The sequence below is a fragment of the Apostichopus japonicus genome, chromosome 7 (assembly GCF_037975245.1).
Source record: "Apostichopus japonicus isolate 1M-3 chromosome 7, ASM3797524v1, whole genome shotgun sequence".
NCBI classification, from domain to species: Eukaryota; Metazoa; Echinodermata; class Holothuroidea; order Aspidochirotida; family Stichopodidae; genus Apostichopus; species Apostichopus japonicus.
The window spans coordinates 5,156,584-5,173,948 of NC_092567.1; the positions used below are offsets into that span (position 1 = coordinate 5,156,584).

The window sequence follows — 17,365 nt, forward strand, 5'->3', positions numbered from 1 at the left end:
ACATTCTACATCATACTTTCCTCTACTCGTTCAATTTTGACCTGTCTGTTAGGGGTTGAAGGAGGTTTTTCTATATTGGTTGTCTATAGATTGAATTTTGTGCAACATTATGGGTATGTTTTGAAGTGATTTTATTCACGAGAAAAGTGAATTTTCAAATTCTCAACAAGTAATGGGCTTAAAACCTTGAAAAGTGGCGCTTTCGGATATTGTGGGCCGTGACGTAGAATAACCTACAAAAGCAATGATCCATAGGACATGCAATGAGGTCGAACATGATGTGTGACTGGTGACAATCTTCAAAAACAGGTGCGTATCCAGGGGGGGCGTTGGGGGCGCGCGCCCCCCGGGTAAGAAAAAGAGGAGAGAAAAAAAGAGAAGAAAAAAGGAAAAAAGGGGGAAAAAGAGGAGGAGGAGAGGAAGGAAGGGAAAAGAAAATGAAGAAAGAGAGAAAATGGAGAAAAGGAGGGAGTAAAGGAAAAACGCGAAGAATCGGGAAGAGAAAGAGGAACAGTGACATCATTACAGCGCTGAAGGGTAGCCAGTGACGGATCAATGATTTCGTAAAAGTGTGACTCACCCTACCCCTTACACCGACAACTCCATTTTTTGACGTTTCTATTTTTCTCTCTCACTAATGATCTATATATATACTATATATGGTCTATCATAACGCGTGTGTAGAATTGTGCTATGAAACCAACTGTGGCTGGTCTCGAACTCGACAGCGCCGTCGGGGAACATGACGATTTTTGGGATGGGGGCGACCGCCCGCCCCCCCCCCATTCAGCATTTTTTTAAATGATATCGCTAAGTAATTTCAAAATAGAAAGTGCTTAGATGCAACTTACAAGGCCTGGGAAGTGTCATTTCCAGCGATCTGGGAAACATTTTTGGCCAAAATTTGCTTGTACGCTTCGCGCTAACAAATGGTCCTGGGTAGTGCCATTTCCAGCGATCTGGGAGGCATTTTCGGCCAAAATTTTATTGTACGCTTCGCGCCAACCTATGGTGGCGCTACGCTTAGATAATTTGCCTACAGGCTTCGCCCCTCCCTTGACAAATTCCTCGCTACGCGCCTGTTTGAATTTGTAACGCAAACAGCAGATATCACATCATATCAGTGAGCATGAAAATGGCGTTCCAGGATGAAAAGCCTCAAAACTGTTCGACTTGCCTGAAAAAATAACCAAACATTTTGGCGCGCGCTCAACGTGTTAATGTCAATATCATATAAGCAAGCCTCGGTTATTACATCGCATGCCATCATGTACCGTACGTTCCGTTAAAATTGCGCAGTATACCGCGGGATGCTAATGTAAACAACGACATGTCTCATGTAGATGTATAAAAAGCATGGAGGTCCAATTATGTCAAAACTCTCTTTTACATTAGTAATGGCGAATTAGGGGCTGCACCCCCGCCGCGCAGTGGCGGAGCGTCCATACGGTCACGGGGGCGGATGCCCCCCTGACGGACTCAAATGGACTGCTGGCGCCTTTTTCAGCTCTTTACCACTTTTTACTTATTCTAGATTATTGACTTTCATTGCGCTCTCATCTACTTATTGACATTTGTCACATTTTGTTGGTGTAATTTGGCGATGACACCTTATTCTTCGTTTATCTGCAAATTAGCCAGGCCCGGAAAGGGTCATTTCCGGCGATCTAGGGAGAATCTTTACTCAAAAATTTTCTGTACGCTACGCGCCAACCAGTGGTGGCGCTCCGCTTAGATAGTGTCGAAAGCGCCCCTACAGACCATTCTCGCCCCTCCTGACCAATACCCCTAGCTCCGCCACCGCCGCCGCGCCTCCTACGCCTATGTGTGTAGTGTTCGGTTTCGGAAATATCTGCTATTTTTTCATTTCCTTCAACCAAGTTTTATAATAGCCGTTATAAGAGGTTTTAATATGTGTACACCAATACATTAACTGTGTCTGAAGTTTCGAAAATTTCTGACCAACATTCTGCATCACACTTCCCTCTACTCGTGCAATTTTGACCGGTCTGTTAGGGGTTGAAGGAAGTTTTTCTATATTGGTTGTCCATAGATGAAATTTTGTACAACATTATGGGTGTTTTGAAGTGAGTTTATTCACGAGAAATGTGAATTTTAAAATTCTGAACAAATATGGGGCTTAAAACCTTGAAAAGTGGGGCTGACGGGTATTGTGGGCCGCGACGTAGAATCACCTACAAAAGCAAAGACCCACAGGAGATGCGATCAGGTCGAACATGATGTGTGCCGGGTTGACAATCTTCAAAAAGGTTATGGATGGAAAAAAAAAACTATTAGGAAATACTTGGTTCTCAGGCAAAAAGTGTACATCTGGTTGGTCATTTCAAGCTCGAGAAGTGCCGTTTCCGGTGATCTGGGGGGGTATCAAAATAAGAAATTTTCTTGTACGCTGCGCGCCAACCGATGGTGGCGCTCCGCTTAGATAGTAATCAGAGCCGTATATAGAGAGAGTTTGGCCAACCATGTAACCGATTTGGATTGGTCGAGAGGGAAAACGCCCACACAGGGTGGTAAAATAGGTCCACTTGAAAACTTTTTAGCAGGCGACACGCATACTCACAGTGTATAGACTATCGTTTGTGTACACGAAAAAGTACGAAATTATGAAAGAAATGGTGCTGGGGATGCTGCAATCGGTCAGAACATGGATATTGTTGTTTGATTTTCCGACTGACCATAAAAGAAGAGGAATTTTTTGGAAGTAGAAAGAACAAGATGGATATCTAATGAAAAAAGTCTGTGTAGCCTAGGCCCATACTAGCCATATGCCCTAGTGTAATACGAGTAATGTACAAGCAATGCGAGAATTTTACGTTCAGACTGGTTTCTGTAATTACATGCATGGCTATTCTCTCTCGATTTACGATCCACAAATTCGATTTCATTATGCCAGCTCTTCTAATCATAGGCATGGCAGTTTCAGTCGCACATATAGTTATTCTAATTCCTAGTTATTGTATGCCTAGGCTATGCCTAGCCTAAAAAGTATCACTTTTAGTTTAATGTAAAAGGGTGGGCTAGCCTCTAGGCATCACGTAAAGCCCTAATCCTTAGTTAAGCCCGAAGCATAAGTTAAGCCTGGGCTTAGTTAGACCAGGACCATTCTTGCTATTACTACAACTGTTATAGCACATTACATAATATGGCACAGTGTAAGGCCCAATTAAACTAGGTCTATGGGAAACAAAGTAGCCTAGGCCTAAACTAGTTAGGCTAGGTCTATACTCATTGGCAACTTGTGGGTTGTGTACACATACAGGCCTAATTATATAGACCCTTTTAGTATGCCATAAACAAGTGCCCAAATGGTTAAATGATCTTGGTTTGTGTTAATTGTCAGCATTGGCCTAGCCTTTTTAGGCTAACATGAATTCAGCCTAATTTTTTCTTCTTCAAAAGTATAGCCTAGGCCTTGGTTTAATTTGGATGCAGTCAACTATCATTTATCAAAGTTGCATCAGTACCTCCTTATTCCCTTAATTGACACCCACATTGACGACTGAAGTTAAAAAAAATCTTTTTAAATTATCTTTAGACAGTAAATTTTAACTCCCTGAATTTCAGGACTTTTTTTACAAATCAAAGGTGACATGTGCTCTGAAGAAAAACTCCTAACATAAAAAGCCACAGTTAGCAGACTGTGATAAAGACAAACCTGGTGAGTGACTACTAGACTGAAATCCAGTTCCTGCAACCACAGCAATAAAGTCTTTGTTTTAATCAATGCACTTGTGTGTTTGAAACTTTCAAATGGACACTCAATGGCAGTTGGTTAAGATATAAGGTTTTACCTTCATCATGGAGAGTTGAAGGGAATCTGCCTCATCATCTGAATAATGGACTCAAGGATAGCAACAAATCATGATTGGATAATGATTTTGAGCAAGTAAATATCTGGCAATTTGAAAGTTTGTATTATTTTTTTACATATTATTTAAGCTGTTTAGCTCACACACAAGCAAATGATCAAGTGACAACAACCGATGCAGTATATTTAAAGGTATTGAAGACTTGCCCTAAACCGCATGCCGCGCTCTGAAAAAGTTTACTTTCCGTTGCTTGCAAGTGAAGTTTTTTTTGTGTCGCTACAAAATGCAGACGGTAATGAAACCTGATACCTTGTTATCTTTTATCTAGACCTGAGATGTCCACGCTGCTATGTGCACTGTGTTGTGGGTATTGACCGTGATGTTTGTATTGACTGTACACTAATGTCTATTTACAGATGGTAGCAAGCTGTGTGTGTATTTTCTGGGATCAATGGTGGTGTCTAACACTTCTGTTACACCGCATTCGAAACTAGGTCAGATAACGGGCATGAGACGTTTCTTTGTGCGGGAGTCTCCACACCCTTTAAGGAGAAGAATTTATATCCCATTAATAGAGAAAGAATTATGTTTCAATTGGTAGCATGCAACTTTAAATTTTGCAAACATTAGATACAATCAAACAATAACAAGGTTCATTTACAAGGTAATCTACTGCCCTTTATTTCACATTAGTCTGTCACAACAGAAGGTCACAGCTTTCAATAATTATTCAAACAAATTCCCTTGATGGGTGCTTCGTTAGATTCCTGCAATTTTCAAGTTTATCAATGTAATAAGTTCTGAATGTGGCAATGTGGAGAAGCTTTGGGATAATCTGTGGATAAGACTGCCAGACTATCAACAAGATTCCACATCCATGCAACTCCAACTGCTTCCTTCACCTCCTTGCAGATGTACCACATGTCCAAAAAAAAGTCAGCATTGGTTAATGTAATTAAAATCTGGCTTCCTCCTGAGCTGGCAAACACACATGAATTGTCAAGTACAGAGGTCAGTGTGAAACCACTGAAAGATCTTCTCAGCTTTCAAGAAAACAAAGACTTGAAGCCAAATTGACAGAGGCCACACTGTTACCATTCCACTCTCATAAGATGAAGGTATCACACACACTTCATTTTGCTTCTGCGATGCAGTGCCTGGTAGACTGTGAGGGTCACCCAATGGATGTTTTAACAACTGCCTGGTTTATAGAGCTCTGCAACAGATAATTCATCCTAATGTCTAGTCGTCATCCTGTCATGGCCTTGAGCAAGTTGAACCCACTTCAACACAAAGCAGCTATTGAATTCTTGTCTAGGTACTGTCAAATCCACATCACCATCATTGCTGGTTCCAGCTACGCTGACCATGATAAAAGAGTACAATGAGGGTTTTTTAATTCACCCAACAGAGCTTGCATTCCAGTACCTTTGGGCAGCTGAAAAGATATTCAGAAATTGTTATATATGAGTGTGTTTGTATGCATGCATATGTGTGATTTTCTTGCTTTACAGAACAGCTCCATTTTGATAAGCTATGTAACGTGGAAACCTGCCAATCATATGTTTGAAATAGGACATTCTTAAATGGAAAGCTTAACGACTTCTTGCCTTTTTATACATCACTGTTCAGGTAAGGCCAGTAAGGGCAGTATGAAGAATAAGTAACAATTAATAATTATCATTATGGCCATTTGCTGTCTGCATAATAACAAACTGAATGATGTCATCAGCCCTGTGCTCAGTTGACAACACTGACAAGTAGGCACACGATGTCAGTGTGATCCATGAAACCTTATTAAGGACATGACCTTATAGTATATATGTTAATGGAAAATACATAAGCTACAACATACACCAGTCTTCAGTTGTTGCAGGTTTTTTTTTTTCTCGACAGACCCATTCAATCTGTTGCACCTACTATAGCCTAGTAATACATTCCTGAGAAATTAACACCACAATATCAGTCTTAGGTTTGCCCACAGACTCCCAACTATTGCTAACTCCTACACTCAAGTATAGTTTAGTTTAGTAGAAAAAAAGACCAGGAGAGACATTCAAGTCCCCATTAAGGACCCTAAGGCTATATGAGAGGAATAAAACCGAGGCCATCAAATGTCATACCCAATTACAATGCTTAATGTACTCATCCAAAGTATTCTTAAACCCATTCACACTACTTGCAATTCAACCTTCTCAGGCAAACCATTCCATCCATTCACAACCCTTGTATAAGTTGTATTAGACTTTAGAGAAAAAGTTATGCCGAATATTAATCCTACTATGTAACTTCTGGAGTTTAATACAATGACCTCTGGTACAACTACTTTTTGGCAAACCTGAATAGATCAGTGAAGCATAAATTGTCATTTTATGTGTAGGCCTACTTAATTTAATTGAAGGATCTATTAATGTAGGCCTGATGCTATAGTTGTGCGTCTGTAATCTAGCCTAGCCAGGACTGTGATGTGTGCTTTTCGTTTGTATGACTAAAGTAGGACTAGTAGTATGAGGCGTAAAATAAAACAAGTGTAATGACAGGTTTTCAGCTAGTTTTCTATGCATTTCAGGTGTGAAGATAAGCGTAAATGTCATTAACTAACGCATACTCTAATTCATTACCTGATATCCATTTTGTTCCTCGTATGCCTGTCAAAATCTGACATTCTGAGTCGCTTCGTTTGTTCGCAACGAGCACAGTGTGCAAAGCTGCTATATATTGTGTGTGGTGTTTTTCGTGTTTCGCGCAACTGGTAACGACAACTGGACCTATTTTGATGCCCATGGTTTGCGTGTGACGTCACAAATCGCCAGTTGGCCAAACTCTCTCTATATACGGCTCTGATAGTAATTCGCGCCCCCCGGGTTTGAAAATCCTGGATACGCGCCTGAAAAAGGTTATGGATGGAAAAAACTTTTGGAAAATACTTGGTTCTCAGGCAAAAGTGTACATCTGGTTGCTCATTTTCAAGCCCGAGAAGTGCCATTTCCGGTGATCTGGGGGGTATCAAATTCAAAACCAGAAATTTTCTCGTACACTCCCCACCAACCGATGGTGGCGCTCCGCTTAGATAGTAATTCGCGCCCCCCGGGTTAGAAAATCCTGGATACGCGCCTGGTATGCCTTCACAATTTGCCCCTTCCTTGGCAAATTCCACAATTTGTTACTAAATATCACCAAAGAAACGTCAGAGACTTTCACCGAAAGTAGTTTTTACTTTTTCAAAATGAATTAGCTAGACGGACTGCATCCGTAATGAAATTTGGTTTGCCGATAAAAAAGGAAATCAGGGCTGTAGCAACCTGTTACTATATATACATTTATACATCTAATTATAGGCCTATATATATATATATATACATATATAAATATATATATATATATATATATATATATATATATATAAAATATCACAATTTATGCTAACAATTTTGGGGATGAAAGTTGCTAAGCGCCTGCACCCAAGCAAATGTCCCCCCCCCCCTTCCCAATATTTGAAACAAATCGCCGCCCCTGTCAAAAGCTCTGCGAGAGCTCGCTTTCGTTAACACAATACAAGAGGAGAAATGAGTTTTTGTCTTCTCTTTTCGTACTATATATCTTCCTCCCTCCCCCTCCCCTTCCCCTATAGATGTCACCATCAGATATTTCTAGCCATCCGGTTCTTTCAGAAAGAAGTACTTTCTCTCGTCGGTGAGTACTTTGATCAAAGTAAAAATTTTTATATCCTAATATTCAATAAACCACCAAAGCAGGTGTCCATTTGTTGACTGAAATAAGTTGCCAGTAGGTTTACATAATCTATCCCTAGACCATCCAATTATAGGTGACATTATAACTAAATATCCAGTACTCAATTTGACCTGTCACTGGTTATCTGTATAAAGTGCCCAAATTGAAATATATCAGGACTTTGGTTAGTCTAGAAGGCTGTGGTGTGTATTTTCTTACGCATAATTATAACAATTCCACAAAAAGAAGTACTGAAATGGTTATAAGAGTTGTAACTCGACCAAGTATTTTGTTCAGCTAGAATTCAAGCTTTAAGTTTGGGAGTCAGGACAAATTAACATGAGTGTCTATGACTTGGGAATCTCTGTTATAGTATTGATCAGGTTGATCCTTGAATTGATCTCGTCCAATTTATCTAAATTTGGATCAATGAGACCAGTCCATCATGACTACCACATACATGACTGGTGAACTTTCACATCCTCCTTATTTCCTCACTAAATCATTTGCACCTATGCGTAAGGCCTTGCTTTTAATTAGCCCTTCTTTGTCAGATTAAGAGATGGTATTCCTGATAGCATAGAGTAGCGTGGGTAAGCAGATAGGGAATACTGATCTAGCATTGAGATTTAGTAACGGTTAGGCTAGGAAGCCTTCAAATCAGTTTCAATAACTCAAATAAATAATTAAAAATGTCAAGATAATTATCTTTATTTATTCTCCCATATTCCTGAATAGGTGATTTGAAGAAAAAAAATGAGTTCTCTCAGGTAACTTACAATGTGGTCATGTAAAAAAAGATTATTATAAAACATACCTGGAAAACATCAACACTTTAAAAATATTACTATTGCTGTAATTAATTAAATTCTTCAAAGAACCAATATCAAGTGAAGTCAAGATGTTTCCAGTAAGCTCAGTCTAAAGTACACGCATGTTTCCTGACATTAAAACTATTTGCCTAGAGTACCATTGTTCTGAAAGACTTAAATGTAGGTGTTACAAAATACAAATCCCCAGCCTGTTCTTTAAATGCAAAGTTAAAAACTGGAGTTATAAGTTCCAAGGATGCAGCAAACGAAGTTAGCTTTTACGGACTCGAATGTATTGCTACAATATGACATTCTCTTAAAAGGAATGTAAAAAAGTGTATATAACAATAGTAGATGCAAGAGAGATCTCATGAAGTGTTAATACACAATATATAACTGCATTGGCAATTATAGTAAATTGCCTCAAATATCAAAATTGATTACAAGTAAAGACAAAATGAACGTAAACCAATGCATTTTTTCTAAAGAGTAGGGATTTTATATCAGAACCAGAAAGTCATTGTGAAACAAAATGATGACTTTTCACGGCACAATAAGTTGGCACAAAAGGCCTGCCATGGTTAATAGAGAATATCTATCAGTTCATGGACCAAAAGAATATGCTAAATGCTGAAAAGCTTCATATGGCCTACTACTAACAAAAACAAACATAATTGTAAACATGTTAACAAATTGAGGTAACATTTTGTGTTTTGTGTGTGTGAGTGTTATTCCAGATGTACTATTGTAGTTTCTTGGGGGATTTTTTGAAATTCGACAATGCGAATATAAAGTGTGTTTGGTACGTTTATGCTTAAACAGTATAACAAAGTTCTACCTTCCAACTTTCATGAGATTCATAAGAATACTATTACAAGTCGAATTGTATCAGTCATAAACTTGCTCGGCTGCTTAATTCTCTGCTTGAGACTTGTTAGATTTAAATTGTTTGATCTCTTTACCATTTCTAAGTAGTTGATAATGGATTCTTCTTTTCTTGATCATTTTTCCCTACAATAAGACCTCGAATAAGCTATGTTGTAATCAAGTCTCCACCACATCAATATAGTTGTTGGTAATGACGTAATAGTGTAATTTAATGTACCATACGGCAAACGTTTAATGTTATTCTTTATACCCTTCTTTACTTAAGTTACGTATGTAAAGAGTGTAAGTTACGCATATAAAGAGTGGAACTGAAAATTTCAATGTAATGTCATTCAGTGCATTGGTAAATAATTTAAAACAAAATTTTGAACTGCAAAATTGTAAGCAATGGTTATATTGAATGAAAATGGGCATGATTCCTGCATGGCCACACGATATGCAAGATATCCATTTGAAAATGTGCCCTTCAATACGACTGCCATTACAGTTTACCTGCCTCGAGCATTTTAATAGGCTTTTGCAGTAGACCACAGGAAATTTGAGCTGTGCAAGTGACTTTTCCACGCTCTTTTCCTTTGCTAGGCTTGGCAAATAGATTACGTAAAACACAGGCTAACGTTCCAGACTAATCACCTTGAAAGGTGAAGAAGTGGGCAGTGACGAAAAAAATGAACTGCTTTCATACTTAAGGGCGGTTTTTCAATGCATAGCTTCTGACTAGCGACCCCAGAAGAAATTTCAATATAGGAATCATTGAAAAATTAAGGCAGGGTACCTCAGTTTCTATATCGCAGGAGTTGTGATGCTGAGGTGACTGGTTCAAGTCCGTTCCATAGAAATTGTTATTTGGTCTTTTCCATCAAAATGAGCACGTGTTATAGTTTTTTTACTCAATGTACTTGAACATTATACCTACTTAATCCAATCCAAGAATGTTGCACTTATTTTTTTCATAAACTTCAATCGTTCATTCAGTACCAATGTTATAAGATCGTCGTTGATACCTGTACTGATTTATACTGATCTGGCAGGTAGGTGGCTGATTTATACTGATGTGGCAGTTAGGTGGCTGATTTATACTGATCTGGCAGTGGGCAGTGGCGTCTGTGTATCATCATCTGGTACCTTCAGTTTCCTTTCTCTAGCCTTTTGACAGTCTGTACCCCTGCAGTAAGATAAATTGCAACAGTTGCAACGAAATGTGAACATAGATCTACGTTACAACGCAAATAAAGTTTAACATTGTTTTACCCAATTCTATTCAAGAAAACATAGTTTTGACTTTGCTGGTTTGAACAGGCTGCAACGACGTCATCTCTAATTCATTCTTAAAAAGATATTGTTACGTAATATATATATATATATATATATATATATCAATTACGTATGGCAGTCACTGCATCCTATTTGATATACACAACCTACATACAAGTGTGTATCCTTTGTTTATCTAAAACCCATAAGTAGTATATATCATGCTGCTTCACAGGGGGGAGGGTGGGGGGTGGGGTTTGAAGTAGCATGAAGTATACTACTCTCTTGTTGGTCAAGCCTGTCTATAGAAAAACAGTCCTCCTCAAATTCACTCAAGCATTAATAATTTGTTACTTGATAGCATAAACTACCCCAAATACTGCCATAATGATTCATCCTTGAGGGCACCTATTTAATTCACCAGTCACCTGTATGATTGTAAACACAAGTGCTCTCATGGCCAGTACTACTTTCTGGTGTGCCATGACAAGTTTGGCTTGACACTGAAATGATACACTGTGTGTTTAATCATGAAATTGTGCAGAAGAGCGTTCAGTATGGCTAGCATTACCAACTCCGGTAGATATTTCAATCTCCCCTGTTTTTGGCCAATAACAGGGGATTTGGGTGGTATTTGCTATTTTGGCCAAAAACAGGGGATTTGGGTGGTATTTGCTATAGGCAAGGATTATCGTAATGATGGGGATTTGTGTATGTTAACTCAATAAATCACCAATCGTACGAAAAAATGCACATAAAAATAACTTACTGCCATACTTCCCGGAATTCGCTAACCTGTATAAAAGAAGTCAATCATAAATGATAGCTGTAATTTTATTGTATGACAAAATAATTCAAATTTAAAAGTATATGGCTGTTAGGGATTTGTGAATTCACATTGTCAATCAAATGAGATTAGAAAATATGGAGCAATCAACTTAAGGTTACCCTTAATGTTACTTTTTCATAGTACTATGAGTTAATAGAGAAACATTAAGAAGCTAATTGTTTGTTATGTATAATGAATCCGTGAATCACTAATGCTTTCTAAGATCTAGTAGCAAGCCTTATGTAACTTATATAAATATAGCAAAACTATTTACGATATGTAATTTATTCTTTTGTGTTCAAGCTGCACACAGCGACCATCTTTTTTTGAATCGTCCCTTTCAAACATTATTATATTTCTATACATGCCAAAAAATGTTCAGATTATTTTGTAGGTTAATGATCAATCTCCTCCATTACAATGTTCATTGAGATTAAACCAATGAATCTGTGTGTATTGTAATACATTATACTTCACTACCTACCTCCTTGCTGTAAACTGCATCTGTCACATCGAGTGTACGATCATCATACTATAAGTTAGATACAATAGGAAGGTTTATGAGCTTTACCAATATGACGTCACAAAATCACTCCAACAGTTATGAGACGAATCAAGAATTAATTTTCTTTTCAATTCAAACAAAGAGGGAAGTATGCTACTAAGTAAAATGTTACTTTGGGATGAATATCAGCGATGCTTGGGATTAAAGTTATATCAATAATATATGTCATGTGACACTTTGACGACACTCTGATGACGTTAATATTAATATTCAAACTGCAATAAGGAGCACGTACAATACCTGGTAATTTACAGGAACAAAGGTGACAAGAATGAATGATCTATCAAATGTTCTTTGTTGCCTCTTAATCTGTTTGATATTTATGTAACGGTATCGTAGACTGACGCTGATCAAAAGTTAATGCAAAGACTATACGATACTGGACACACATGCAGCAGTTGTAACTGACAGTGCGAAGCAATTGATTCTGGATTCAAAAACTCAACTGTTATACAGAAGATAATTGCATGAGGTTTCCATCTACTACTTTTAGGCAAGATGCACGACGGTACTGCAATCAATGTTAATTTAATGTACTTGAGTGACCACAAACAAAAACTCTGAAAACTAACCGGTTAAACATTTTTCCATATACCCCCTGAACTGTTAATTGAAAAACATTCAATCGATACGAACACTGGTCAAAGTAAGGTTACACAGACATGATGTTATTCTGTTTAATTTTCTTGTTACTTCATGCAATATTTGAGTCCACCTCAACAATCTGAGCAAAATATATTGATGCATCTTACCTATCAAACTGTTCCTTTCTTTTAATGATTCATTTTGAAAATCACTTAACAGTCGTTTGGGGAGTTCTGATTCTATGAATACATTAATACTTCTTTCCAGATAATTAGATAACCAGTTGTCAAGCAATAGGTTAGTGAAACATGTTTTAATAAGTTCTTAATACTCACCATCCATCGACCAGATTCAAGGTTGAGGTCATAAATTTTGCCACTATCGTACGGTAACCAAGTGACTAAAATGAAAGAGGTTACAATGCCATGATTAATAAAATAAAAATAAGACATGATTATTTCACTCCCAGACACCCCAATGCCCTTCACTACAGTCACATAAGCCTTGAGCAATTTATTGTGAAGAGACTGTACAAGAATCTGCTACGCCCAGATATTTTACATAATTGCATTAACATGTAGAGCATGCGCAAAACAAGGCAGAAGGGCAAATTTTGCCATCATTCTCTGTTCTGTTATCGAGTGAAAAATGTAACTTTCATTTATGAGGAAAGCTTTGAAACGGGATAAACCAGTTTGTGTATCATTGTTTCTTTAAAACATTTAACCTGATATTCTTTAGAAAAGCATATCATTAGATTATAGTTAGATCATGGTCTCCCCTTCACTGGCATGTACCATGCAAAAGGCAAACGTTTGATGAACAGCATATGTAACATACTGGATATACTGTATTTCATGTAAACCCTGATCTGGAGATATTCCCAGTCTTAAATTACCCTCACTGCATCATCATATTATTGTAACTGTAGAACATCCTGAGGGTATCTAATACTAATTCAGTCTGGTTCTTAATTCCTCACCATATCTCTGTGGTGGTATGTTTATATTTAGACACCTAGTGTATGTATAATTGTCTAGCAGTGACAGACACTCTGAATACAGAAGTCAAAACAACAACATCTCAGCCAGCTGTACCACCTCTCTTGAGTCTTGTATCAAGCTTATAACTGCATGTAGCATGTATTAGAATATAAGACTTCCCAACCATACCATGAATAACACGTCCCAACAGGGGATTGTCTCCTTAGGTAGCCGCCCTGACCTGGTACGAAACAGCAGAGGGAGACTGTGGATGCAAAGCCTTCACATCATTCAACCTCATGAGCTCAACATTCAGGAAGGACATGACTAACTTTTCTTCTGTCCCCCCCTTCTCCCCTTGTCCCCCCTGTCACTCCTCTTCCCGTGGCTCTTTTCCACCCCCTTTTTTTCCTCCACATATTTCTGTCTGTGTCCTCCAGTTTACTCCCTACCCTGTTCCCTTCATCCTCTCTTTGGATCTCCTACCTCTCCTCTTCCCCTGTTGGTTTCTTTTCTTCTCTACATCCCTTGTCTATTAATCCTCTTATATCTATCTCTTTGTGTTCCCCCTGCTCATTAACCTGTTTGTATTCTCTGTGTGTTTTTGTCCCTTCTGTTACTGATACTTTTCATTTAGCCTCTGAAGGTAGCATACTCCAATTAGAGTCTATATCAATCCGCTCGATTGTTCTCCATCATGAAAAGTGCCAAAAAGCAGCAGGAGAACATCTTTTGTGACCTGTTATCAATCATAATCTAGTTTTTTGTGGCTTGCATGTTGAAGAGCATGAATGGAAGTACATGTGGTTAGAAAATTGGGTCAATTGAGGCAATTTTAGACCCCTTTAGGCCTCCCAGGAGCAGCATAGGAAATTTGTTTACCACTCAGTGAAAAGGTTCGTTTACAAGTGACGAAAACTTCTGGCTCGGATAGCAAAAAATCTACATGGCCATGATACGGAAAATCGATGGTGCCATGATAGGCCAACAGGTCAGCTATCTGGTGATGGGTAGCGTGTAGCTAGTGAAAACATCTATCTAGACTTAGAGACCACATTACTTTTGTGATTTAGTGTGTAAGTCAATGGGGCTTTTAATGGGCGTATGCTACCTAAAGAAGTTCCTGCTACTGTAGGATTGAAACGTCAGGCCAACTTACTTTTACACATTCTTTTACACAGGCTCCTTAGAGGATAAGCAGCATGCTAACAGTTTTATTTCATTTTGAATATCAAAAAAGTTAGAAGGCTTGATGTCGCCATCATATCAGAATCGTCTATAAATATACATCCTTTGCTTGATGTTTCACACATTTAATTTATTATTTTAATGATAACTTCAGGCAACCAATGATAAGTAATACAATTTACATTATTGACTACAATGATTGGCTGCTGTAATAATAGTAATCAGTATCAGATCATGACGTTAATGTACCAACTGTCGATATTGATCAATCGACAGAGGTTAACCTGAGCATTCGCATAAGTACCTTTCACTTTCCTTGACTTCAATATTGAAGGAATATCCTCAGCAGCAATAGACTGGGGCAACAGACAAAATAAGAACCTGTGAAATAAAGCAGAACCAGGAGTCGGTCAATTGCCTGATCACAATTCACAAAAAGTTATCCGATTTCATTTTTGGTAAATTTTTCAGACGATTACTGTCAATGACCTGAACGAGAAAGGCATTGACAATAACACAGACGATAAAGCTAACCTGTATATCATACATAAACAATGAGTACAGCTATTCATTTAAGGAAAGTCATTCAATGATATAGCATTTGTTTTGCAAAATATTTGAAATATATCTTATTTTCTGCCAAGTCCCTAAAATGACAATAAACCCGAACAAAGCACCACTCCTCACGATCCAAATGTAGAGTTTAACAACAAGGCGAAGGTAAAAAATTGGTCTGTAAATACTCAATTCAGAAACAATCAAGTTCTGTACTGTGAGAGTATCTTTCCACTTGGCAAATAGTGATAAAACTTTGCAGGTATTTATGCCTATTTAAAGTGTGAAAGTGGTATCTAGGTACGCATTACTAAGATACGATATTCATTGAAATACTCACATTAGCTTTTCCAATCGCTGTGAATGTTGTGCAAACATCAATATGCCAACAACCTCTGTCTCTGTCAGTTCTCTTCCCTCCTCATATGTATCTATCGATAGCTTCTTTAATGACACAGGACAGGACAATTGTAGCCCTGAACAGAGGATGATGTTACCAGCATCAGCCTTGGAGAAGGATTGTAGAAGCTCCAGATGGAAGATGGGGATCTGAAGGAAGGTAACATACGGTTCAATCAACATTGAAATGATTTAGAAGCTATATCGATTATTTATACGATTATAACCTACTGTGGCCAGTAACTTCCTGAAGGTATCACTTATCCATCTTAAAACTAGCATACATCCACTCCTTGCATTATTACGATTAGGCTCAAGTTTGTTTATTGAAATCTAACATTAATATTGACAGAAACAACATTTATCTTCACCATTGTTAATATGGGTTGATCCAACTTCTTTATCTAACATAGTACACAATGTATAAAAAAAGACAGTAACACTAAAGTGAATAAATGCATGAAACATAAAATGGGCAAAATGACTGATATATGTATGATAACCAGGATGAAATATGGACTGTTAGACTAGGAATGTAGCGAGAAAATTTCTTCATATGAATTAGTTATGTTGAACGTCCTGTTGTTATTGTGTCAAACCAAACACCTTATGAATTATAGATATATTGTCACTACAGAGTGATATGTAATCTTTAAATCATCTTGTGTTATGTGTGTCACTAGCTGGAGCACTCCTTGGAAAAATAATTCATTATGATATGATTATCTTATGTGTACATTTAGCATGAAAGTTAGTACACTGTGAAGACCAGTATGGTTACTAGGATTAAAAGTTTAACAGCGTTTGAGTCTGCTCAGAAAAACGTGCATCCCTGTAGTCCTCCATGAAAAATGCAATGTAAAATACCTCTACAGGAACACATAATATTGAGCTATAATGACCCCTTAAAGCACATTGGCTTGTGCACAACAAAAAGCCATAGATAGTGATAGGTCTATGCCATGCACAAAAAATCATCAAATGATAAACCTGTAACTATTATTCTGCGTAGACTGCTCGGTCCCTACAAAGCAAGTGAAGGTGTATCCAAACAATAAACCGTGGATTACCAGCACAGTCAAATCAGTGATCAACAGGAAGAAAGGCATCTTTGGCAGAGGGGACAGAGCTGAACTGAAAGCAGTCCAGAAGGAACTGAAAGACTGTATTAGAAAGGAGAAAGCTATTTACAAGCGTAAGATTGAAAACCGATTTACTGATAATAATATGAAAGAAGTCTGGGAGGGAATCCGTTTGATGAGTGGGTACATGGTTAACAATCATAAATCATATTTGCCTGATACCTCTATTGATTACGCTAACGCATTGAATCATTTTTACAACAGATTTGATTGTCATGACTTTTCTACACAGGCTGATCTTCTCAGAGAGTCATTAGACGACTGTGCTGGGGGAAAACCCTTTTTATGTGTAACCAGGGGCGAAGTTTATCGGGAATTTTCTCGTTTAAATGCATTTAAAGCTGCCAGCCCAGACCAACTGAAACCACGGGTATTGAAAACCTGTGCCAATCAACTTGCCGACATTTTTACTCACATTTTTAATCTTTCATTCTGTACAAAAACAATACCCGTATCATGGAAACGCTCTTGTATTATTCCAGTAGCCAAAAAGGCTGTCATATCCTGCATGAATGACCTTCGGCCTGTGGCCCTTACTTCTGTCCTGATGAAGTCGTGTGAACGAATTGTACTTCGGCACATAAAGCCGTTAGTCGATGACTA

At 38.0% G+C, this 17,365-nt stretch overlaps 1 protein-coding gene and 1 long non-coding RNA gene across 6 annotated transcripts in view; both read right to left on the bottom strand.

The window, feature by feature from the left end:
• Nucleotides 1–4,486: 4,486 nt before the first annotated feature.
• On the bottom strand, nt 4,487–7,116 carry LOC139970322 (uncharacterized). The gene is made up of 2 exons (XR_011794115.1): nt 6,452–7,116; nt 4,487–5,268 (listed from the first exon to the last, which is right to left on the bottom strand). It is a non-coding gene; the product is annotated as an uncharacterized lncRNA (long non-coding RNA).
• A 3,170-nt stretch (nt 7,117–10,286) lies between these two features.
• Nucleotides 10,287–17,365, bottom strand: part of LOC139970323 (uncharacterized) — a 39,314-nt gene continuing 32,235 nt past the window's right edge. For all 5 annotated transcript variants that reach the window (XM_071975989.1, XM_071975992.1, XM_071975988.1 and 2 more), the window contains 6 exons: nt 15,562–15,770; nt 14,971–15,047; nt 12,831–12,895; nt 11,830–11,877; nt 11,286–11,311; nt 10,287–10,427 (listed from right to left, as the gene is read on the bottom strand). In XM_071975989.1, the coding sequence (XP_071832090.1) occupies nt 10,337–10,427; nt 11,286–11,311; nt 11,830–11,877; nt 12,831–12,895; nt 14,971–15,047; nt 15,562–15,770 (516 nt within the window). In that variant the 3' untranslated portion in view covers nt 10,287–10,336. The remainder of the gene's footprint in view (nt 10,428–11,285; nt 11,312–11,829; nt 11,878–12,830; nt 12,896–14,970; nt 15,048–15,561; nt 15,771–17,365) is intronic.